This window comes from Chrysemys picta, chromosome 8, assembly GCF_011386835.1.
Source record: "Chrysemys picta bellii isolate R12L10 chromosome 8, ASM1138683v2, whole genome shotgun sequence".
Taxonomy (NCBI): Eukaryota; Metazoa; Chordata; order Testudines; family Emydidae; genus Chrysemys; species Chrysemys picta.
The window spans coordinates 81,265,341-81,292,257 of NC_088798.1; the positions used below are offsets into that span (position 1 = coordinate 81,265,341).

At 40.8% G+C, this 26,917-nt stretch overlaps 1 protein-coding gene across 2 annotated transcripts in view; it reads left to right on the plus strand.

The window, feature by feature from the left end:
* Positions 1–26,917, plus strand: part of SLIT3 (slit guidance ligand 3) — a 793,796-nt gene that overhangs the window by 656,720 nt on the left and 110,159 nt on the right. For both annotated transcript variants that reach the window (XM_005295705.5, XM_065554865.1), the window contains 3 exons: positions 7,126–7,197; positions 15,231–15,394; positions 21,401–21,525. In XM_005295705.5, coding sequence (XP_005295762.1) covers positions 7,126–7,197; positions 15,231–15,394; positions 21,401–21,525 — 361 coding nt within the window. The remainder of the gene's footprint in view (positions 1–7,125; positions 7,198–15,230; positions 15,395–21,400; positions 21,526–26,917) is intronic.

Sequence of the window (26,917 nt, forward strand, 5' to 3'; positions counted from 1 at the left end):
AAGCCGACGCAACTCTTCGTTGCAGTGGCCGACCGAATGAAAGGCTCACCGGTCTCCTCACAACGCCTATCCTCCTGGATTACGTCTTGCATCCGGACTTGCTACGACCTGGCAGGTGTCTCAGTACCACACCTCACCGCTCACTCCACGAGGGCCCAAGCTTCCTCCACGGCTTTCCTGGCGCAAGTTCCGATCCAGGACATTTGTAGAGCTGCGGTTTGGTCGTCAGTCCACACGTTTACAGAACACTATGCACTAGTGCAGCAGTCCAGGGACGATGCTGCCTTCGGATCAGCGGTTTTGCACACAGCAATGTCTCACTCCGACCCCACCACCTAAGTTGGGCTTGGGAGTCACCTAATGGAATGGATATGAGCAAGCACTCGAAGAAGAAAAGACGGTTACTCACCGTTGTAACTGTTGTTCTTCGAGATGTGTTGCTCATATCCATTCCAAACCCGCCCCCCGTCCCCACTGTCGGAGTAGCCGGCAAGAAGGAACTGAGGGGGCGCCGGGTCGGCTGGGGTATATATTCAGCGCCATGAAGGCGCCACTCTAGGGGGCTCCACAGCCGACCCGCCGGTGTTGCTAGGGTAAAAATCTTCCGACGATCGTGCACGCGGCGCGCACACACCTAATGGAATGGATATGAGCAACACATCTCGAAGAACAACAGTTACAACGGTGAGTAACCGTCTTTTCCCCTTTGTTAAGTAAGTTCTGGTATAGCATGGAGCAGCAGGATGGCCAAGATTAGTGGTCGCAAAACTCTGGTCCCTAGTTTGTGTAGCGTAGGAGGAACTTTCAAGTATTGTAAAAGAAATGAAGCTTCATAGTCTTTCTTCTTAGAAGAGTTAAATTCAAGTGGTGCAATACAGATGTGGATTTCAAGTCCCCTCAAGTCTAGGGCTGTTTGAAGCCACAGCTTTCATTGTAAAGAAAGGGATCCATTTGTAAAGTTGGTTTTGGGCTCAGATTTCAAACACCCATGGGATGGCCACATCTGAGTGTCACAATTCAGGTCAACTATATTTGTACTTCACATCCATGGTCCACAAAAAGCACTCATTCTAGGCACCTGGCTCCTCAGTCATCACCTCTCTTGCGCAGAGACCTGCGTGTCTCCCTCCTGATCAGGGATTTTTATAGGCTGCACAATTCCCTGCCAACACTGTGATATCCTCAGTAAGTGAGACTGCCTAAACAGGCCTGTGTCTACACTTTGCTTTCTCTCCAAAAACTTATGAACAGTGTTGCCGCATAAGTTCAGTCTTTACTTTATAGAGTTTGGGCTTTGAACTTCAGATTCCAGGAACAGCGTGTTTGGGGGGCAGATTTGCATTCACCTCCCCCTAGATATTTCCCAGCAAATCCACTTTACATGTATTATTATCACAAAAGATAATAATACATGTAATACACTTGTCTGCCACGTTGTTCAAGGTAGTCCTTTGATCATCCAGGCCCACCATAATATAAACCAAGAATGAAGAAACCTACGTTCTTTTCACAGCTCTGCCACTGACTTGTGTGAAGTTGGGCAGGATTCGTACCTGCCCTGTGCCTCAGTTTCCCCACTGGTAAAATGAGCATGTCACTTTTACCTACTTTTACAAAGTGATTTGGGATTTGCTGTTCAAAACGGCAGTAGAGGTGCCAAGTATTTTTCTTATTAACGTAACTGTCTGTCCCCTTTGGTTTGATCTTGCGTTGATTTGTTCCTGCTAAACTGTACAGATGACAAGTTTCTACATCTTAAATGAAACACTGGGGAGGAAAGTAAACCATGGTTACATCAGTGGTAGTAGGTCTTCATGTTCAAACTATAGTACTATGCACCCCACTGAAGACTTACCTCACAGAGCTATTTGGCAGACAGTGACTGATTGCTGTCTGGGGGATTTGCTACTGCCGGCTAAAATGCTGCAGTGGGACTTTGAAGGAGTAAGATTTATGAAACAACATTTTTCCCATAGCTCTGACCTTTCTATTAGGCTCGATTTTAAATACTCAGTGATTGCAGTGCTCATGAAGAGACCAGACTGATAGCCTTGGAGATTGAAGACTTTTCTTTCTCCACCAAACAGCTACATTATGGGCACCCACAGCATGATCTTCTCCAAACTGCCCTTTTGAGGTGCTAAATCCTGCCCTGGTGAGAAGAATAGTGAAATCTCTATGTGCATTCAATGCTTGGCCTCTGCTGAGACATAAGTGAATGTGCCAGTTGGGTGGAGGTCATTTGTCCACTGGATTGAGACCTTCGGCTTTTCTCATAGGCCTCTAACCATCAAGTCTGGCTGTGACTAGAGCTCAGCGAATAGTTGATTTTTCAGTTCAATGGCTAAAATGGGAAATCCAGGGGGGAAATAGGTTCGTTTCAAATAAAACTGATTTTTTTTTTTTTAGTTTTGCTTGTCAAAACAAAAAGGCCCCCACCCCCAAAAAATTGTTTGGGTCAAGGAAAACAATTCAAAATGAAAGGTCAGTTTGAAACCACATTTTCTGAATGTTTGTGTTCATGGGTGGGAGGGGGGGGTTTCAGTTGAAACTATTTGCCGAATTTGACTCAAATTCACAAATAGTTTCAGCGCCCCAAAAATTATTTTTGGCAAGGCAAATTTACTGTTCACTGAACGTTTTTTGCCCAGCTCTAGTTGTGACCAAAACATATTGCTACATCTTAATTGGTAGATGTAATCTACCAATCTTAATCTTAAACTTCTGCTCCTAATTAAACATCATATGTAAGCTCCTGAAATTTTAACCTGCTGTGTGTTTTCATTCTTCTTTCTGGGCTGAAGAGAAGAAATCATGTTCTCTTCCTTACTTTGAAGGCATACCCTTTTCTATTAGCGTTGTATGTGCATCTGCAGATGCTATTGACTTTTCTGGAATTGTGGGTTTGCAGCATCTCAAAGAATGCCCTGAGTATTTGCAAAGTGCTTTGAGATCCTTCGATAGAAGGTTATGTAGAAAAGCAAAGTATAATTATTAGGGCTCAGTCAGTCCGGAGAGGTTCCTGGTGGCTGTGGGTGCTGTTATATGGCAAATGCTTAAAGTCATTCTTCCCACTGGGCATGCACTCCTAACCATGTTTCCATTCCCAGTTTTTGGTCACTCCAGGGGTTTTAGTAGCTGAGTCGTAATTTAATTTCAGTTTCTACGGTCATGACTGGACTGCGACACAAACAAAGAGTGGCTTTTAAAAATTCAAATGCTGGCTCTTGGCTTTCTTTGAAGATCTGCTAATCAAATCTTAGAAGAACCTCCTGCTTCAAGGGAGATAACACTGAGCCCTCTCAGTCCTGCACAAAACAACATTAGTGAAATGAAGCCCGAAAGGGAGTCTCTGTCTGTGCTCTATACATTTGGAAACCTCCAGATTGATTTGATTTATTATGGCCTGCAAAACTCTGGTGTCAGCTACAACTCTTGCCACATGTCATCTATGTTGTTATTAAAAATCAATTCTCCAGAGGGGAGAAAGTGCTTCCGAGTGACAGTGTGCAATCTGTTATTGTCATGTATTAGCTGTGTTCTCGGGAGAATTTAAAAGAGAAAACATCAGCAAAAAAATTTCCACATTTTCAGGATTGTTGTTGGTTGTTGTTTTTTAAAGTATATGCGATATTTCATCATCTTGAGCTGTGCTTGCCTCTGAAGATAACTGGCCTCTTTCATGCGTGATTCAGTATTTTTCCAAATCCTTCTGCTTTCCTTATATTTATTCTGTTAACAACAAATAGAATATATGTATCTGAAAATCAGAATACCCATGAATGGATAATTTAATTACATGTTTCGTGTCATCTCTCTCTCTCCCTCTCTGGCTGTGCTACTCACCTTCTCTGTCTCTCTCGCTCATGTTTTTTTTTTTTATCCTTCTTTCAGAACCCATCTTGCAAGTGCTTATGCACATGCACTACTTCAGGCGCATGAGCAGTCCCCATTGAAATGAATGGGACCACTCATGTTTACTGTTAAGCCACAACACAAGTGTTTGCAGAATCCAGGCCCCAGTCATTAGCATGACTTTTGCAATAACGTGACGACCCAGTCATGAAATGAGTTACAAAATATTCCACCAGCTTTTCAGAATTGCTGCCTAGAAGGATCGTTGATATATAGTGAAATATAAACTGTAGTTGGGTGCATGTACATATCGAAAACCATATACTGTGGGAAAGGTACATTCCCATAAATATAGCATACTGTGTGCTGGTAAAACTCCTACAGGTGCTCTTCCTCTGGACCACTTTGCTTTTCTATCCAGTTTATGCAGTATCATTTAGTTGATTGGCAGCTGCACAAATTGAAATGTAAGTGTCCTGGTCATAAGTAGACAGATCTTTTAAAATTATTTTGTTTTCATTAATTTTTTTATATGAAAAGAACTAATGTGTGTGCATGTCTGGCAAAATATTTAAAGACTTGTTTGGGTCAAATGTAACCTAACACAACAGAGGGTGCTTATGATCTCCAGTGACATCTGAGGACCTTCAACATGGATTGGTTGCTGTGGGAGCCCTTGCATCCAGACTTTATGGTGGGTGTTGAGCCCCTCATGGGATCAGGTTTTTACAAGCTGAACTCAGCTTTCATTTAAATATTTACAAAATAAGGAGGCTTAAGACAACCCAGGAAATCAGTGTAAATACTCCATTCCGACTGCACTGTTGCCTGCAAATTAGGCATCCCCCATTTGTGGCATACAAAAAAATAATGGCAGAGATCAGAAATGTAACATAGTAGTGAGGTCATTATAATGGTAATTAGTTCAAGGGCATTATATTCACTTCTGGCTTTTGAGCACTTCATGAACAGGCCCAATCTTGCAGTCCCTATACCAATAACAATATTTCGTGTGAAAGGATGCCAGGTAACGCCCAATGAGTTGCTCGTTTTTAGTTTTGTTAATAAGTGTCCTCTGTCTGGAGATACTGTGTTGGACTGCTCCTCCTTCCAGCTAAGGTGGATTGCCTGGAGATTCAGCTCAAGTTGTCAGTGCCACAAGTTGTTCTTGATGGGTCAAACACTTAATAGGATGCTTCAGGGTCAGAGCAGTGAGAAAACAAGGTTTTCGGGGTACTGGTGCCCAAAGCAGCAGAGAATGCATGTCCTGGAAATCTACACCCCCATACATGGATGACTTCTCTGTTGCAAATCTCAGCAAGGTAACAAGACTGGAACTAAAGCTGCTCCTTGTCCACGTACACCCTGAGGGAAATTTACTAGATCTGGTGTGTTATTCCTACATTTCTGCTGTGATTACTTTTGAGAATCTCTGAATCTGAATATATGTGAAATGGTAGTGTGCCAGTAGATGAACATGTAGCATAGTCCATGGCTTGTGAAGGACCAATAAAGCCTAAAGACCAAATTCTCACTGGTGCAGGGAGGTGCGTGTCATTCATTCGTCAGTTTGGCCTCAGCTGCAATGTGTGTGCATTGGGAATGCCACTATATAAATCCATGATACGCCCACACTTGAATACTGTGTGCAGTTCTAGATGCCCCATCTCAAAAAAGTTATATTAGAATTGGAAAAAATACAGAGAAGGGCAACAAAAATTATTAGGGGTATGGAACAGCTTCCATATCAGGAGAGTTTTAAAAGACGGGGACTGTTCAGCTTAGAAAAGAGATAACTAAGGGTGGGATATGATAGAGGTCTATCAAATCATGAATGGTGTGGAGAAAATGAATAGCAAAGTGTTATTTACTCCTTCACATAATACAAGAACCAAGTGTCACCCAATGAAATTAATAGGCAGCAGGTTTAAAACAAACGTAAGGAAGTACTTCTTCACACAACACACAGTCAACCTGTGAAACTCGTTGCCGGGGGATGTTGTAAAGGCCAAAAGTATAACTGCGTTCTAAAAAGAATTAGATAAGTTCATGGAGGATAGGTCCATCAATTGCTATTAATCAAGATGGTCAGGGATACAACCACATGTGCTGGATATCCCTAAACCTCTGACTGGCGGAAGCTGGGACTAAACGACGAGATGGATCAATCATTAAATTGTGCTGTTCTGTTCATTCCCTCTGAAGCATCTGGCACAGCCACTGTTAGAAGACAGGATACAGGGCTAGATGGACCATTGTTCTAACGCAGTATGACTGTTCTTATATTCCTTCCCATAGCCTGATGCACTCACTTTTTGGGCCACCTCTTTCAATTTGATTGTAAGCTCTTTGGTGCAAGAAGTGCTTTTTTGTTTGTTTGTACGGCATTATGATCCCTCAATCCAGATTGTGGTGTTTGATTACTAGTGCAGTACAAACTGTATATATGTAGAGTAAGGACTTACCTTTATTGTAGCACCTTTCAAATAGTGTGTTCCACAAATTATCAGAAAAATTCTTCCAGACATCCATATAAATAGAAATAATACAGTTCTTGGAAGAGGTGGGGAATAAAATACCTTTTCAAATTGTCTGAGAAACATTTAGAACCCTTCTAGGAAAGACTGTGGTTATACTCTGTTAATACTAGGAAGGTGTTGATTTCCATGTCCAAGGTGGACAGGCTCTTCAAAGAACTGATTTCCAAGTATTTTGCCTGGATGTGCAAATGTGTCTGTCACTGAATATTGGTATACTCTGTTGCTGATGTGGGAATGTGGGCCCTAATCCTGCAAATATATCTATACACGTGGACCCTCACTCCCGCCTGGAGTTTCACTGTAGTCAGTGTTTAATTTCATCTTTCACATTCCCTCTTTTCCTTTGATTTCTTTGTATTTTCAGCTAATGGGACTCTGTGCAGCAGTAAGGGTGTCTGTGGCAGGGAGGAAAAGATGCTTTCCTATTTTTCTGTTTGAAAGAAAATATGCTTAAATTATATTGATTCATTTTTTTAAAAAAAAGAAGCAAGACACCTTTTACATTAAAAATTTGTTATTAACATTTTTAACTGCAGATAACATTATTTATAAAATCTTTGTGTAAAAGTACAAATAACAAAGCACTGACTCTGGTGGGTTATGAAGCTAGTAGGGTTTCTGCAGTGGGGACAGTTAAATATTGGTTCCAAAGCTAACTATTTGTTCAAATTTTGGGGTGGAGCATGACAATACAGTGTTCTGATGTCTTATTGTTCTTTCCCTGCTCTAGGACTCTTCATGGTAATGATATTTCCAGTGTTCCCGAAGGTTCTTTTAATGACCTTGTGTCCCTTTCACATCTGTAAGTACGCATGCTCTGAATTAATGTTTTTGACTGTGTTATTTTACTAACACAATGTAGGTTATGCTGCTAATCTAGTTTCTAAACTATTCTGAGTTGTGCCCGTTTTCTCTCTGCATTTTACTGTCTTTATTCAGACATTGTCTGTTCAAATTAAATAAAATAAATGCTTGGACTGCTTGTTATATATTCTCAAAAAAATTTCTTAGGAAAAACAATTGATGGAATAATATGACGATTTCCTCTTTTATGGCATTTGTGCTAAGACTCAGTCATCTAGCACTTTGCATGTGAAATTCAGAGAGCATGATGGTCCAGAAGCCTGAGCATGAGACAGGAAGCCACCCACCAAGAACATTAAGTAACTTATATGTGGATTCTGTGCATAACAAATATCTCATGTTTTACATACTGTATTTTGTCAATATAGTATCTTGTACATGAACTAATAATTCACATACGCCTCTACCCCGATATAACGCTGTCCTTGGGAGCCAAAAATCTTACCATGTTATAGGTGAAACCGCGTTATATCAAACTTGCTTTGATCCGCTGGAGCACGCAGGCCCCCCTCCCCCTCCCACCCATCCCCGGAGCACTGCTTTACTGCGTTATATCCAAATTCGTGTTATATCGGATCACGTTATATCGGGGTAGAGGTGTATACTAATAATGAAAGTGAACTTTTTGTGTATTTCACTCCACACATGCATATAAAATATGTTCTAAAAATGACACACTATCCACACACATGAAATATATGTGCTCTTTCCAAGTGAGAAGAAAATCCAAATGTCTGTTTCAGTTTTTCCATCACTTTCTTCCTTCCTTAATGGCCTTGGACCAGTCACTTACCTAGAAATGGACCAAAATTGGTAAACTTTAATCAGTCATCTTTTACTTTTGATTTGTGAGGCTCCAAACTTACTCCTATGATTTGGTTTCAGGCCAGATCCAGAGTTCAGATCCAGTTGTGACTTGGGTGTTCAAATAGCTTGCAAAAACAGATTTCTTGAAATGTCCATTACTCAGGATGGGAGGTAGCATGGTCCAATGAATAAGGCATCAGACTGGTATATCCTGGCAGTCAGGAGACCTGGGGAATATTTAAAATACATATTCCCATATTCAGAAACATTTTGCAAATTTGTTTTGTTTCAAAATTTCCTTCAATTTTATTTTATTTTTTAATTAAGTTCCAACTTGAAATGATGTTTTGTTGGACCTGAAACAACAACAAAAAAATTGACTTTTTTTTCCAGAACTACCAATGAACCAAAACATTCATTGTTTTCTCATTCTAGACCTGGGTTCTAGTCCTAGCTTTCAAGTTTCTGTGGGAGAAGTCACTTAACAATGTTATGCTTCAGTTTCCCCTTACAAAATAAGGGATAGTGATACTTACTAAATGTTACTATTTGGGACAAAATCTTGTGTGAACAATTCAAGGGATTTCAACACAATTTTACATTCATTTGAACCTGCGCTTTAACCCTAATTCAGCTTCAAATCATAACCTCAAACTTTAGCCTGTACCTAAGCTAGATAAAATGTTTAATTACAAATATCTGTTATACATAAAATGTATTCTATGCTGTGTTCATAGTATAGTAAATTCATTTTAGGCATTCTCCGGGGATGAATTCAGGGTCATTGTACCAAATTCCTTTGTCTCTACTTGGAAATCCAGTGACACCTTCCAAACAGGGGAAGCTGGCGTCTAAGGGTATTTTTAGAACTGAAATGATAAACATGTCATGTGCCATTTGTTTGGGTTTTCATCAGAGTTTACATTAAACTAAGTGCAGGCACAGCTTTCCTAGGTAAACTGTTCACCCTAGAGAGTCATAAAATCCCCTTTGGCCCAGCACAGTCAGTGTGCCCCCTCTGTTTATAAGTATGTGCTGCTGACAATGTAAAATACACAACGTTCAAATGAACGGTAATAAGTAGGATCCATAAAATAATCAAGACCCGTCTAGGGTATAATTTGCTCAGTGGACAATTAAATTCTACTGTGCAATTGCTCTCGGCTGTTTCTTTAAAGAAACCTTTGCCTTCTGTAACTCTAGGAGGGCTGCTGTCTTTGACACAATTGAAGAAGTTGAGTTCACCAATAAAGCTGTAAGCAATTTAAAATAATGTATTTTATGAACACTGACATAGATCTCTCTGGGATTCACATATCTCTGAGAGAGTCTGTAGCTGTGGCATTTTCAAACAAATGGAACAAAAAAGTGCCATGCGTCAGTTGCATACATCTTGTGAGTGAATAAAATGTTATGTGTGAGAGACACTTTCTCTGCCTGCAGTGAATCCATAGTAAATAGTGGAACTTATAATGCATTGGTATTGCTAGAGTAGGAGGAGATGCTGAGTGTTAAGATGTTGAACAGGTTTAGCCTAGCCAGAACGGTTAGTGAGGTCACACAGCATTGTTACAAGTTATGATGGCTCAAATGTAAATTGCAAAGGTACAGTTCTCTAGTGTACACAAAATGTTCCACTTTTTTGGTCAAAAAGCCTTTTGCAACAGCTGCAGCAGTAAATTGGAAATTTAAAAACTCAGATCTAGCTTACTCTAATCTACTTTCCAAAGCTGCTCAAAACACAGGGAAAGATTTTCACCAAAATTGCTTTGCAAACATAACATTCTTTTAAGGTAGCTTTTTGAAAGGTGTGTGTGTGTGTGTGTGTGTGTGTGTGTGTGTGTGTGTGTGTGTGTGTGTGTGTGTGTGTGTGTGTGTATTTAGCTCCATCGAAACAGGATGGTTTATCTATGGAATACACACATACTCTTTTAGTACAGAATCTGTGCCAGTATACTGTAACAATCCTGAATATTCTCCAACTGAGGCTGTGTCTTCACAAGCAAACTTAGTGGTTTTTTTGATACCATGATAAAAATGTCTGAGCTTTGTCTACACTAATTCCTATACTAGTGTTTAAAAAAAGGCTCTAAATTTGCTAGGGGAGAAGCAGCCTTAAAGTTGACAAAGCAAGCTTGAGATCTCCCATGCATTCATTCAGTGCCTGTGCATGCAACCCACATCCAAAACTACCTGATGCAGTGGACTACCAGGTACCACTCCCTGGTGAGGGCTTTACCCAGATAGTTTATCAAAAGCATGGTAAAGAACACATTATTAAAAATATGTCTGAGAGACATATATTCTGTACATAAACAGCTCAGATTCATGTCCCTGTTGATTCGTCTCTTGTTTACTCAAGCTCATGTTAGATACTTATAAAAATAAACTATGCCCTCCACAGTGCTCTCTATCTCTAGTTCATCTCGACTATAGTTATTTTAATTGCCCTTCAATGAGAAATATGTAAGTCTGAGAGAAAAAAAATCTGCCCTTCATTGCAAAGACCCTTAGTGTTTCATAACAGTATGAGATGATTAACCACCAGGAATTGTTTTTGCTGTGTTGACCAAAGAAATAAAAGGAGAAGTGAGTGGAAACAAGCATGCTGTGGTACATAAAAATTAGTGGAAAGTAAAAAATACACTGCTTAATTTATATAGCTCATGGAACAAAATTATTCCTAGCATTTATATAGCAGCTTCATCTTCAAGCTGCATTAGAGAGATTGATTAACCTGTATGTTTCAATGTTCGTTTTGTGATTTCCCTCTCACCTTGTGTGTGTTGAGGTTTGTCCAGTGCTAAATGTTTAACTGTAAGTTCTAGATGAACTTTGAAATGTAGGGTTTTGTTTAGCCTTGCACAAGTGGGCCAGCTCATTGCAGATGGGGTCAAAAGGTCATCCCTGGAGTTTTTCCATTGTAAGCAATGGGAGCTACAAAAGGGGCTGGATTTGGGGGTTTTCAGGCATTGCTGCTGTACACATTTAATTTTGATGAATGAGCCCTGGCTAGGATTGAACCCATGAACTCTACAGTTGAGTCTGTCTAGGGCTGTTTCATTAGTCACTCCCATAGAAATGTATCAACAAATTTAGTGGGGTTTCCTTTCTTAATATCCTGTCTGAACGTTTTTATCCAAAAGAAACTTGAGTTCAAAACATTATTTTAAAAAATGATTTGTAGTCTGATTCATGGGGTAAAGCTAAAATTCAAAAAGCAATTTGCATCATTCCTGTAATAATTCCTTCCAAGTCAAAATCTCTGTAGATTTTTGATGCCTTTAAATGCCCAGATCAGTTTACAGTGTTTTAGACGCGTGACTGCCTATTAAAGTAAGAGAGTTGCATGGCTAAAACCCTTCATTGCTTTCAAAAAAGTAACTCCATAGACTTCTAATGTGCGTTTCTTAAAAGCTGATTTTTTGTTAAACTGCCTTTGGTCAAGCGCTCACGTTTTGGCCAGGATTTCCAGGAGATTAAGAGAGTTGGACAAACAATTCCCACTAAACGTCAATGGGAGTTGAGCACCCTACCACTGTTCAGCTTCTTTGAAAACCCCAGTCTTTACGGGATTTTGTTTTTTCTTTCCTCCTGCTCCTAATTGTGAGGTACATGGGCTCCATGGCCTGGCTTGATGTCATTGCATCTGTTCATGTGGGTCTTACCGCCAACATCAATGCATTTCTTTTGTTTGTGCTGCAGCCTCATTGAAATGGAAAAACAGGTTGCATTTATTTCACACTTCACACAGTGGTATTTTGGACGGGACTCCCAGCAACTCACGGGAGAGCCTCTTGTTAAAACTCTGCTAGCAAACTGAAGGATGAGTTGGGGTGATTTTCCTTACCACAAAAGCTTATGCCCAAATAAATTTGTTAGTCTTTAAGGTGCCACCGGACTCCTCGTTGTTTTTGCCTCTGATGGAGTTATCCCTAAATCATCCCAGCCAGAGATGACCTATCCCTAGCCTCTTTCTAAAGAAACATTTTTTTGCCTTTGGCTTGGATCAGATTGTCCTAAACAACTAGTATTTAAAAAAAATATCTGAGTGGAGTATACCCTCCCATAGTGGTTCTCAACCAGGGGTATGTGTACCTCTGGCGGGTGTGCAGAGGTCTCAGAGGGTACATCGGCTCATCTAGATATTTGTCTAGTTTTACAACAGGCTACATAAAAAGCACTAGTGAAGTCAGTACAAACTAAAATTTAATACAAAGGCTTGTTTATGCTGATATATAGATAGATAGATGTGTGTGTATGTGTGTGTGTTTGTGTGTATATATATATATATACACACACACTATACACAGAAATGTAAGAACAATGTTCATATTCCAATTGATTTATTTTATAATTTGATTATATGTAAAAATGAGAAAGTCAGCAGTTTTCAGTAATAGTGTGTTGTGACACTTTTTTATTTTTAGGTCTGGTTTTGTAAGCGAGTAGTTTTTAAGCGAGGTGAAATTTAGGGTACACAAAACAAATCAGACTCCTGAAAAAGGTACAGTAATCTGGAGAGGTTAAGAGCCGCTGGTTTAGCTTAGCACAAGACCTGAACCACTCTACAATTTACCCAAGCTGAACACACTATTATTCTAGGTTGTTGGTTTGGTTTATCTTCTTGTTTTTTCCAGGAGCAAAATATAAATGTGTCCAGCAAAGTGCAGCTTAATATAAATTTGTTTCCCTGGAAGTGCTGCCTCCTTCCTTGGTTATGAGAAAACAGTTCTGATTAAATGGGAAAACAAACCAATAGATTCTCCCATCTTGTGGTTGCAAATACATGCATCTCTGCTACATGGGATTTATCCCAGGCCAAGGGGAAATATATTTGGTTGAGCTCCTTGTTTTAAAAAAATTACAAATCTGAGACACAGAAGTTAAGTGACTTGCCCACGGTCACACAATGAATCAGTGAGAGAGTTGGAAACAGAACCCTGGTCTCCAAACTCCAACAATGATGTTTAAATATAGTTGGCAGCAATCCATAAATAACTGTAACACTCTCAAATATAGCAGCCTCTGAGGCACAGTGGGTTAGTTCACTAACCATCCAAGTCTGGGAACTTTTATTAAAGTGTGACTTGGATTACAGCCTTAAAGTAGGTTTGAGTGTCTCAAGCTAGTCCCAGTTTTCTCATGTGTGCTGTTCGCATCACCGGACTACCACACACAAACTTAATTGGAACTGTTTGCTGGCTGGAATGAAAGCAATGTCATGTTTCAAAAAACAAGTGCAATTCCAGAGTTTTGTGAAACCCTCATTAATGCATGGTCTATGAGGGCTATCCAGTCCCTCTTTTTAAAAAAAGAAAAAGCAATAAATTCACTATATATATTTTTATTAAAAATTAAGCCAAAGAAGAACAGACATCCTTTTAGAAAATGTTCAGGAGAATGGTTCTCTCTCTCATGTGGAGATGCTGTTCCTTCTTTCAGCTTGTTGCCTGAATATCTCTAACTTAGATCTTATAGATTTTTATGTAAAAGGTTACTTTTAGCAGATTTAGATCACATTTCACTTTCATTATTGAACAGGAAATCTGCTACTTATTTTTGATGCATTTTCATAGTAGTTTGAAAAATAGAAATGCAGCAACTCACATGCCTGATATTACCCATCTCTATAATTTTAAATATACAAATCAAAACTTGGTTAAAAAAGAGAGAGAGAGGCCTTTCATTAATACATTTTACAACTTTAGACCCCAATTCAGGAAATAGCCCTTTCCAGGAAGAGTTCTCAAGTTTGTGCTTAAGTCCAATTCAAATTCTTTGTTTTGATCAGACAGCTCACATGGTGTTCTTGCGGTCCCTGATTGGCTCAGCACCATAAGCATTTCCCCAAGAATACTTAGATGTTCAAAATTAAAACTTGATTTCTACAAAAATTTGTGCATGTGACTTTGAAAGTCACCTCCTGCTAACTTTTGCCAGTAAAACTTAATCCCTTGAGTCTTTGCATTAAGCAAACAAAAATGGGCATGAGCGTGACTAAAGCAGATGCATTTAAAATGGAAATAATAATTTACAGAACTATTACATTATTTGCTGATATCCATCAATAATTCACTCACTTACCCTATCATGAACTGTTGTCCTGGTTTATTTAGATGAAGGTTTCTGAGGTAGAAAATGTGTCTTCACAATTAATCTGCAACTGCAAACTCTTATTCATGAGTGTAGTGCCACTGCCTGCAATGGGGTTACTTCTATAAAAAAAAAGTGTCTTAGAAATGATAACTAAGCAAGACAGCTCAAAGTGGAATATTATCATTCAGACCATAGAGTTTAAACAAGCAAACAAACAACACCTGAATTTTGTCAGGTTAAAATAATAAATTTAGAGAAACAGTGTGTGTCTATATAACTCAAGTGGAAATGGGCTAAATTTCTTGAATAAATGATCAGTAGTAAGTTATTCAACTCTGCTGAGTAATGATGAGAAGAAGGGTATGAGAAGGGATTGTTGGAAGAGGTTAGCCTTAAGGAAGGAGCCAGGGAGAGATTGTTCAGTCAGAGAGGCACGGGGTCAGTGTTCTAGGGATAGCAGAAGATAGAAGGCCTGAGACTGAGACTTGGGTTTTGTCTACACTGGAAACTGAATGACAAAACTTTTGTTGTTCAGGGGTGTGAAAAAAACACACACACCCTGAACGACAAAAGTTTTGCTGATGAAAAGTGCTGGTGTGAACAGCGCTTTGCCTGCCGACAAAGCTACCGGCGCATTGGGGGTGGACGTTTTTAGTCGGCAGGAGAGCTTTCTCCTGCCAAGAAACAGTGGCTACACTGCACGCCTTTTAGCAACACGACTGTAGCGGCACAGCCATGTCGCTAAAAGGTGCATAGTGTAGTCAAAGCCTTGGAATGAACACAAATGGAGCCGTGAGGTGAGAATGAAAATCTGATGGCCCACTTTATGCTGAATTCTAATCTACCATTATGACTTTTGCTCAAATACATCTTCAAAGGGCTGTTTGGAGACATCAGATGTTGAAATTGTGTTAAATATCGAAGGATTTTCTTTCCAGCTCTTTAGAATCAAGGTTTCCAGTTCTTTGGAGTTAATGTGGAGACATGGGTAAAATGTACCATTTGGGAGGGGGCGCTATTTTTGCTTTCAAGCAGAGGAAAAAGTTCATTGTTTTACATCACCAGGGCTCTGGGTACCAACCCCTTGAATTGTGACTGCAGTCTGCGCTGGCTTTCGGAATGGGTGAAGGCAGGGTACAAAGAGCCAGGGATTGCACGCTGCAGTGGGCCAGAGGACATGGCAGACAGACTGCTTCTCACAACACCAACCCATCGCTTCCAGTGCAAAGGTAGGAGCAAGCTGTTTGGCTGAGGTCTGTAAACCATTTGAGTGCCATTGCTTATCTTGTGTAAACAGCTTTATTGGTAGAATATTGCCAACCCCCAGCTTCAAGAATCATGAGATATTAAAACGAATTTAAGACTCTCTTTTTTTGTGCCTTGTGATTTCTGAGCTATCGGAGCCCACTTGGGATATGTTTTCAAGCTTTTCTCCACTAACAGAAGGATTACAAATGTCATTGCTTACAGTGAAAGCTGATATTCTCATGCAATCACTTAACTCCGGCAGTTGGGGTTTTAAGGGAAACACCAAATCTCACATGAGTTAGCAACACTGTCATTACATCAGATAATAATAATTGCAAATTACTCTATGGAATGTCATTTTAGGGATAATTAATCAAAATAATTCATTTCGAGACCCCCAAAAACTTGGGTAAGGGAAGGTTTATTCAGTAAGTATTCTACATTTTGAAAAAAATGAGAATGCTATAGTTATAAAAATAAGTTTGAAAGCCGTGGGAAAGAAGTTGCAGGTGGAAAGCAAATATGTGGTGATAAGAACATTTGTACCTGAAGATCCACAAACAACTTTAACTCCAACCCTAAGTCCTATCAACTCTAGATCAGTAACTGGATGTATTCGATGTATTTTATGTTGTAAGATCAGGAGAGGGTGCAGGTATATGACTGGAATGATGGAATATAAGAGCTATATGAGGAGAAACTGATTGAGGAGTTATAGTGAGGTATATAATATGGAGGTAGAATGATAATGTGTCGGCTTTCTGACTTAATGAAATTGTGGACAAATAAAGAGGATATGTTTGTGGTTTTTGCTGTCAAGGACTGTTGGAATGTGAAATGTTTGTTTGGGTTGCTAGCCTATACGTGAAAACAGAAGTGTGAAGATGTGTATTTACTATTTACAGTAATGGAGAAGAGGGTCTGTGGTTGGAAATGAAGGGGAATTGACATCATCTTGTTATTTATCTGTGAAGTGCCATGTACATTTATATGTAATAATAAATTATAATAATGGCGCTGGCTTAGCGGGATGGTTGTATAGCAGCTGGGATTAAACTGATTGCTGAATAGAGGATGGGAGTTGACATAGGGCTAAAGTTAAGGTTGTTTCCCAAACCGGAGCTAACTTTAATGATCTTCCATCTTCATTTTTAATAACTAGAACATTCAAATTCAGTTATTTTAAAAGTGACGATAGCTTTCGGACAGCAGATCATAATCAGAGCTCTCTGCTCTTTGGTGAGTTTATAATTTCACTGCTGAGAGTTACAAATATTCCTAGCTAAACACCCAACAATGTGCTAACTTTCACTGAGGAAAAATGAAGAAAACAAATGTGGCATTTGTAGATGAAGCTATTTTTGAAATATGATGCAGTAAAAAAAGTAGCTAACTTTTTATTTTTGAAACTCTCATATTTTGAAATGGCTTTGCCTGATTCTCCTAAAAGCATTCTCCTGCGGTTACCCACCACATGAGCCGAGCAGCAGTCTGTGGACAAATAGAGCAGCTGGTGTGCTGGCTTAGAATGGGGAGAGTTTCCAGATTCCTCCCACTGTCTTCCTCCCCCCTCACTCAAAACAAATGTACAAGACTTGTCAATTTAACAAGAGCAATTTGTCACCCCTCCCCCCCCGTATGCACACTTACACCCCAATCCTGCAATTGCTTGTATGTGAACTCTGTCCTTTACCTGTGCAGAGCCCCGTGAAGTCAGTGGAGTTCCACCATCAATTGCAATTAAATCCTAATAAAAACAACCTCTTCATTCCAGCCCACTACCTTCCTCTCATTATTGCCATAGTCCTGTCAGTCACAGTACGACAAGGCTGACGAGTGACTCACAGGGCTTTCTAAATTAGCGTGTATTTTGTCAAAATTGTGGTTTAACCCAATGTTTGGACTAAAAGCCAAATGTCCACGCCTTGTCTCAGAACAGTGCGAACAGGACCGGACTTGAGGCACAAGTAGTGCAGACTCAGCTCTGTGTTTTATTAAATTGTCCTCCTTGTCTGAAGCACTATTAGAAAGGACTGCACTAGACTGAGAAGATTTTTGCTACATGGTTTATAAATCAAACCCCCAAGGGCAAAGAAATAGGCTACTTAAGTGCTGGAGCTCTGATTAGCTCCTTCATTGATTGGCTTTGATCAATGCCATAGGGATAGATGGACTGTGTTCTACTGTCTGTTTGTCTGTGTGTGTGTGTACATATATATCTATATATAGTGTATAGTATAATCCAAGCTGGTGTCGTTGCCTCCTGGGCCACCTTGTTTTCCTCAAATAGCTACTCTCTTGCACTTTTGGGAGAAACAACAGAAGAGCAACACATAAAGGAGAAAAAGCCCACAGGCATAACTACAGCCATTCAGACTAATCTCTTCTGCTGAAGTCAGGCAAGGTGTTGTATCTAACTAGAGTTTACGGCAAATAGGAAAAAAGTGAAAATAAAGCAGGACAGGAATGGATTAAATATAAAACACACAAACACAGAAAAGGAGAAGAAAAGTCTTCTTTTGGATGTATTCCTTTCTTTTTGGGCCCTTTCCCTGGGTAATGTATTTTTTAGGGCCAGGTTCAATACCCTTATTCGGACTGAATAGCACCTAACTTTACTAGTAGTTTATTAACTTCAATGACACTACTTGCAGTGTAAGCAAGTGAATAAGGGCATCAGAATCTGCCTCTTAGATTGAGGGCTCTTTGCAGCAAAGTCCTTGTCAATGTACATATCTGTTAAGCCCTTTGCTACCTGTTGGTGCTATGTAAATAATAAATATTAATAATGATTTGATAGGTCACCTGGTTGCTAATTTTGCACTGCCCAAAAGGGGCCATCAGTGAAAGGGTCTGTTAATATTTCAAACATGAAGCATATTTTTCACTCAGACGTAACTCAGAGATGAAAATTCACCATGGACTAAATGATCTCAGCCAATGAACAACAGATTTTACCAACTTTTCATGAAATCCTTTTCAGCCCACCTCACCCATCTATCATGTGCTTGGTCTGTGCTTTATTACTTATCGCCAGTACTTTTGTGGAGTCCTTGCACTTAAAAGAAATATTTTCATATAAAGGAAATAAAGTGCTTTAAGACCTTCACTGCTTGAAATAAATTAGCCTCTTTTGACCATTTTTACATTTTAAAATCATTTGAGTCATTAATATTTGAAAGTTAGTGTCCACAAAGTCAGTTTTATTTTCACATTTCCAAATTTGCCTATCTTTATTAACATCTCAACAGAGCTGTAATATTGATTGATTTAGTACCCAACTCCATGCTAGAAGTGGACACAACAGACAGTAACTACTCCGATGGAGTGTCTTTGACAATTTGAGTGCTTTGCCCTGCAGACGACCTATTCAGGTCCAGTAAATAAATACTTGTTTTTAAATTTGGGTAATTCTGTGTTTACACAGGAAGCCATAAGTTCTCTTTGGTGTAGATGCCTGAGTGTGTGGCATCTAGCATCTGTGTTTGTTTCAAGTATTCGTGTGTTTCTATTTTTGTTTACATTTTCACAGGCTTTTCTCAGTGCCTTAGGGAGTTGAAACAGGGATTTTGCATGCTCAAAAGTAATGGAATGAAAACAACGTACTGTCTTTCTCTCATGTCCAAGTGTCGTGTTTCTTGTGTACAAAGCAGTACATTTAAGAAAGATTGACAAGACCATTTTGATTCTTAAATCCATGTATTTTCAATATGCTTACATGAAGCTTTATTGCCACCCCCATTTCCCTACACTTGCCTGCCTCCCTTACCCTTGCAATAAACCCTCCACTACCCAGTCATTTGCTCTTCTGCCTCAGCATTGATACTCCCTTTCCCCACATAGGCAGTTCCCTCCCTCCACAAACAGGAGCTAGTTACTGCAATTAGGATCTGCAAGGAGCAAGCAAGCCAGACAATACAGGCAGATGACTGTGCAGAGTACAGGGGAATCACAGAGGACTACAGTGGTAGCTGGAGGCTGGTATTCATTGTAGGATAAAACGATTTTCATCTGGCTCTGGGCTTTCAGCTTGAGTCTCCAAATTCCACTATTATGGACTGTGTTCAGGTTCCTGCTGACCCACAAACACTCTGTCACATTCTGGGGTGCAATCCAGACCAATGAGGGTTGTGTCATCGCCTGCCTTGCAACCTTCGGTGCCTCACAATGCTTTAGTGTTGTAGCTCCCAACAAGGGCTGCTCACAAAGAGCCTGTGGGCATGCAGGTCATAGCCTGAGTGTCTGTGTGTAGCTGCAGCCCTGGCCCAGTAGCTTTGGCCCCAGCAGCCTGTCAGCAACACTCCAGTCACACTCTGGCTTCCCACCAGCCTTGGTTACTACCTGCAGGGTGGCCTCAACACACTCCCAATACTGAATACTCCCGAAATGTGTGTTCTGCACTGTACAGCCCTCTCCTGGACACTTTAGATATTAAAGACTCATTATCCCTGTAAAGAGTTAATGTTCAACAGTCAGCTACTTTAACTGGAGTTTTCAAAGAGTTCTGTTTAAACACAGCACGGGATTGGTTTAGATTAAAGAATAAAACAAGTTTATTAACAAAAGAAGATAGGATTTTAAGTGAATTCAAGTATCAGGTATTAAAGTCAGAAATGGTAATGAAAATAAAGATAAAATACTTTCTAGTAGCTAGAACATAACAAGCTTGTCTTAGTTCAAGGTAAAATTCTTACCACAGGTTCCCAGCAACATGGCTGACCAAATTCTGAGATCAGGATCTACCCCCAAAGTCAAAGGTCTGGTTCCTTTGTCTTCTTGAGTGAAAGAGAGAGTGAGAGATAGCTTGGGTTTTTCTGCCCCCTTTCTTTTATAGTCCAATTGGATAGTCTTTGAAGTGGATTCTTCTGAGAGTTACCCCTCAAAGCAAAGTTTATTCAAACAGTAAAGAAGGCGACATAGAGTCTGGTGGTGAAGGAGGCTTCATGTTCTTTCTCCTCATCTTTGTTTGCTGAAATGCAAATTTGCTTTGTCTATTGCCATTTCCTCTCCCAGCTGTCTCAAGGACCCTGTTCACTACTTATAAGTAAATTGAGGTAAATCTTCGTTCAGAATACTTCTGCCTGGGTAGGGCTGTGGTTTTAAACATGTGCTATGAACCTCATGCAGGGGGACTTCATAACTTAACATGTAATGTTGTTACATACATTTCACCATGATATTATTGACCAGTGAATTACTAATTTTCAAATGATGCCTCACAAGGCATATTTTGTACAAAGATTATTATAATAGTATGTAAGATGTGAGTGCAGGAGTACTTTTGGTCACACCCTCCCCTACCTGTTTGGAAATGGTTGTTTCCAAATATGTAGTTTATTAAATGGCTTAAATATGGATTGGTGTGCTTATCCAGGGCAATAACAGATACATCTATGTTTTGCATATTGCTTTTTCTACAATAAGAACAGGAAGGAATTAAGTAAAAAATAAACCATATTAAAACTAGGGATTGTGAAACATTGAACCATCTCCTAAACCTCTAATTGAACCTTTCTTGAGCTTCACAAATCTTTGTGCAACTGTCTTGTACCCATTTTTAATTTTTGCTGCTGAATCTGCCCTTTCTCTTTTGGTCTCATCCACAAACTAGAAATGCCAAATATTAGTAGTCAGAGGCTGCTCTTGCAGAATTTCCAGCATTGATTGAAGTGGAAATTTCCAAAAATCTTGATAGTAAACCAATCTTATGACACGTGCAGTCCGTTTTTGCAGGGTGGGTGTTTCTCTCTTTAGACAAGAATCCAGATATCATTAAGATTTGTCCAACACATGAGGGATTTAAAATTTGAATTAATCCCTTGTGATTAAACATTATCATATGAAGTGCTATCAGTGGCACATACTATTGTTACTGCAGGGGGCAGAAAACACACAGTGTCAGTACTGGTAAATATGTTGTGCATTAACTAAGAATGAATTTTGCAATCCACATTTTCCACTTATATTCTACACTTTTATTTTTGCAGGACCGGTAGATATCAGCATTGTGTCCAAGTGTAATCCTTGCCTTTCCAGTCCATGTAAGAACAATGGGACATGCAACAATGATCCAGTGGAGTTCTATCGATGCACTTGTCCATTCGGTTTCAAGGTATGACTATACTTGAACTACCTTAAAAGTCACACAGTATTCTCAGCTTTCTGCTGGCTTCCTTAATGTTGTATAAATAGGGGGGCAATTGTACAGGCAAGTAAGCTCAAACATCCCTTGCTCAAGTAGGTTGTGTGCCTTTTAACTGCACATAGCTACAGATGTTTTTTCCATGTAATGTGTGTATTTTTTCTTTAAACTTTTTATATACTGGTGAGAATGTAAAAGGGCAAGTTGATTTCATTTTTAACATCAGCACCAAAACAGCCATGCTAGAAGCAGCCAGGCCTGGGGGAAGAAGACTGAGGCTCTAAATTAGGTCTAAATTAGATCCTGACTCTGTCACTAACTCTGTGTGGCCTTGGCCAAGTCTTGTAAACTGTCTTCCTCTTTCAAATTGGGATAATGAGCCTAATTCTTCAGTCTTGCACCTTGTGTAGTCATGTACATCTGGGAAAAGTGGTTGTAAGGTACCACCATTGGTATAAGTGTGCTTATACACCTCTACCTCGATATAATGCTATCCTCGGGAGCCAAAAAATCTTACCGCGTTATAGGTGAAACCATGTTATATCGAACTTGCTTTGATCCACCGGAGTGCGCTGCTTTACCGCGTTGTATCTGAATTCGTGTTATATCGGGTCGCGTTCTATCGGGGTAGAGGTGTATATAGGAGATGTTCCTAAATGGTAACCACTAATTGATACTCATTTTGTACAGAGCTGGTGATTGGGTCCAATAGCACTAATTCAACTCAGTTGTGAGCGTTAATGTTTGTATAGTAATTTGAAAATGTGAAAAACTATTGATGTGAAGTACACTTATCCTTAGTAATAGAATACGTAGCAGTATCAGAGAGAGAGAGAGAGAGAGAGAGAGAGAGAGAGAATACTTTACTATCAATACCAGTACTGCGTACCGGAAAATCTAGTCATTTAGCAATACCATTTCCTCAGTGCTGGTGCAGAACTTCCACTGTTAATGATAGGGCTACATGCTGCCTTTCATCTAGGTTCCCAGCTCCCACTGAGATAACTGGGAGCTTAATAGAACTATCAAGGGTAGCATGACATGTAAAGTAGTTATGGTGTTTAAAATATAAAATTAAATAATGCAAATAATCATATGTTCATACATGTCAGGGACTGGGCTGTCAAGTATAAAGAATGGGGCATCCCCTTTAGATTAAGAAGTGGGTTGCATCAATCATGGGCTTTCTCCTGTTGTGTCTGTCCCAAAAAGGATAAAATATTAATGAAATCATTGTTCATGCTTACAACATTGAACAGTTCAGTGTGATCTGGGATTTTGTGTTATCCCTGGTGACTCCCACTGTAACAACCACCATTACAAATCTTTTAACCTTTTTATTAAAGATACAGAAAAAGAACAGAAAACAATTAAAGCATTTGAAACGTGAAGTATTAAGTAAAGCTTTCCTTTTAACAATCTCCCTTGTTTCCTTTCCCTTTCACTTTAGAGAGTTTTGATAAGGGAAACCCCTTGTTTGACAGTCTTTTAGATGGTATTAGAGATGGTATTAATTGAGATAGTCTGGAGCTGCTGCTGTTGTTGAAGTCTGCTCCTGTTCCCTGGAAGATAAAATAAAACAAATACACTCACAAACAAGAGACCAGAAAAGAACAACAAAGATAGAAAATACTGCTGCTGTCTCTGGTGGTGACTCTTACTTGCCACCTTGCTGCTGGAGAAACGTGGGCCCAACACACAGTCTTATCTGCCACTGTGAGGCCTGGCACCCTTGTTCCAACTTTGGACAATGTAGGGCATTGCTTTTAGCTACCTCACTGGTACACAGCAGTGTACAAAGATGCAGTTTTGGCTGTCTCATTACACAGAAGGCAAAAAGAGAGAGCTAGGAATGGGACACATGATGGAGGGGGTGACAGCAGAAACCCAAGGCTCATATTCTAGATGCTGTTTAGGCCCTACTGCAAGCTGCTGGTGGTGATGGTGTCATTGTTTTCCTCTCTCTGGCCCAGTCTGTTCAGGATGCGTTTCAGGATCAGGATGGTCAAGACTCAGTGGTGTCATAATGGATCTGGGGGGTCCCCAGGAGGTGGTGGAGGTGGGAGCCATGATGGTAAACTCTCTGTCTTTCTAGTCCAACTGTTCTCCTGCTCTTGCTGAATGACTCCCAGGTACACAATGTCCAAGAAGAGTCCTCAGCCTCAGCCCATTAACATTAACCAATCAAAACACATTTTGGTGATTTCAGCTATAAACTATTCCTCCCATTTCTAGAATCTTTCAGCTTGTCATCATATCAAGCCGTAGCTCTACCAGGAGCCTTGCAGATCCCTTATCACAGTTCTTTTCACATAAATAATCCAGTTTGTACCAGTCTGTTTGGCACCAGTTTTTGCTGAGTTTCACAAACAATTTTATGTAACAAGCTGAGTTGAACTTTTGCTGCCTTGGACAACATAAAGTACAGGCCTCTTCACACCAATCTTTCCTAGTGGTATCTCACTGGAGCCTCTCTAAGACCTTATTTATACTTGCAGCAGTGTGTAAGGTACGGTTAGCTACATTCTGCAGTAAAAGGCAGTCTACGTCCATATTCTTTGGTGTGTGAAGCTACACATGGCAGTGAAAGGCTCCAGCTGAGAGGAGGCAGAGTGGAAATATGCCAGTAGTGGGGAGCTGGCGAAGCCTTTTCCCATTGCCTCCCCACAGCCAGAGCCTTTCACTGCAGCAGGGAGACAGAGGACAGTACACTGCTAAAAATAGCAGTATAGATGTGGGAGGCATTGCTTGGGCATGTAGAGAGCAGCATAGGGTACATACCCTATGTTACATACATGCAGGGCAATCTACTTTACTTCCCTTAGCAGTGGCTCACCATCTACATTGCTATTTATACCCGCACTGCATGGGCGGCGGGTGAACCCCCACTTTGGGGATGCTAGCTCCACGGCCCCACCTCTTCCACCCATGGCCCTGCCCCCCACACACACACTGGAGCCCCAAAAACCACACCCCATAAAAGAAGACGCCTCGAGGACCCCCTCGCGACCGGAGGAGCCCCAGCCCACTAGCCCCAGCCACACAGGGCTGAGTTGCTGGCCCCCCGGACCCCTCCCAGCACCAGGCCAAGCCACCAGCACCAGGCTGAGCCGCTGACCCCCTGCCCCTGACAGCCCTCCCAGCCGAGTCGCTGTCCTCCCCCCAGCCAGCACCGGGCCAGCCCCAGCACCAGGCCAAGCCATCGGGCCCCCCAGCCCTGATGGCTCTCCCCCCAGCCGAGCCACAGCTCCCACTGCCAGTGCCGGCCCGGGCCCACCCTGAAAACCCCCCCACTGCTGCCAGCCCCCCAGGCACCAGGCCAGCCCCAGTGCCAGTCCCTCCCGCCCCTGAAGCCCCCCCCACCCCGAGCTGCTGGCCCCAGCACCCAGCCGGCCGCTGGCTCTCTGCATCCCTCCTCACTCCCCCAACCCCGAGGAGGAGGGACGTGGTGAGCAGCGGGGACCTCCAGAGGGAGAGGGTGGAGTGGAGGAGACCAGGCAGGCAGCAGCAGCAGGGGGTGGGGGCCTCAGGCAAAGTGGGGGCCATTGCGGCCCAGGTCTCTGGCAGCAGGTCAGCGGCAGTGCCAAGGAAGGCTAAGTCTTCCCTGGTCTATTATACCCACCGCCCATGCCATGCTGGCAGGGCGTTGGGTCTCTGTACTCTGCAAATCACTGTAAGTGAAGACCTAAGGATAGAAAAGTCAAGATCAGAGGTAGAACCAGGAAAATCTTATTGCAAAAAAGAGCTATAATTTATATTTACTATTTTTACGTTTTATTTACTATCACCCAGTTTATCTAGGAGAGAACCATTGCTCCTTATTTACACAAATAACTTTGGAGACTTTCTTTGGGTGTTGAAATCAGTCAGAAGCTGCAGTTTATGACAAAAGTTTGACTAATATAATTTAGGGAAATCTGTGGCTATCTTGTGTCCATGTGTCAGTAAAACACTAAGGGTCAGGGTGATCATTTTGAATTTGGTATGTACAAAACAAACAAACCCTGAATTATTGAAAGCAGGACTAGGAGACTGCTGAGATAATGTCAATGAAAGTAAATAACTTTGATCCATGGTCACTGGAGAATATATAGATTTATGCATTCATATTTTGTATGCGTTATGCTAGAAGATACATGTTGTGGAGTAGCTATGTGTGAGGCAGGCCAGGTGTATACTACAAACTTTCATTGGTAATATAATGTTGGTTGGGGTGGGAGGGTGAGTTTTTTTACATGTCTTATGTTGGCAAAAACCCTTGTGTAGATGCAGGGAGGGGGTTTGGTGGTAAAAGCTGCAGCTACACTAGGAGGGTTTGCTAGTATAACTATCCATGTAGAGCTATACCAGCAAACCTTCTCTAGTGTACACTAGACCTCAGAGTGGATCAACTTTACTTAGAACCATTTTGATAAGCTCTTGAGGTGACTTGTTTTAAAAATCTTATAGAAAGTTTAGCTTTTCTTCTCTCTCTCTCTCGCTCTTTCTGACTCACATTCTCAGGTGACATTCACTGTGTGAACTTGGTCTGATACAGAACCGCTTTTGAGCTTGCAAGTACCAAACTCTCATCCAAGCATAGCAAAGAGTGAACATACCCAGGTGTGGCATTTAAAGCAAAGCAGACAGCTTAAAAATACTGACTTGTAACTAGTACAGGGGGAACTAGGGAAAATTTAATAAGTAAAAAAGAACCCTGCATCTTCACCGTGGGTTTTTGAGTAAAAGTAAAATTTGACAGGTCCAAATGTAAACCATATGAAGGGAGCACTCTATTTCTACCAAGCTGTTCTCCGCCAGAGATTCATGCTAATTCAATAACAATACCTTGCTTCCTTCTCACCAGCCAGCACCAAACAGCTCTGTCCATCTGGAAGCTATTTCCCAGATCTTGATAAATTACCCTAAATCTTCCCTCACAGCATTTGTTTTTCCTTGTTTGATGTAAGTTTGGAGAAAATCCTGTGTGGAGGAGTATATCACTGGAGGAAAAAAACACCAACCACCCTTATTTTCCTTATAACCTCATTCAATTGAGCTGAAGTGTATATGGTGTCTCTGGGTTCCCTGAAATGGGGTGTTAAATTATCTGGGGTTTCAATATTCATGGTGGCCATTCAAAATCACAGAGTGCCACTCAGCAGAAAATTTAGTTCAAGTGACCAATCACCAATCAGCTTATGGTATCAAGAGTTTCTTCCAGTTGGTATAGATAGCATGGCAGTGGAAGTAGTAGGCTTGTAATCTTCTTTGCATTACCATATTTAAAGCTGGCCCTTTGGTACAATTACACCAGGAATGCTACATTTGGTGTCTTTTTAAGTCTTTTTTCCCACTGGAATGCACATGTACATATTTGTAA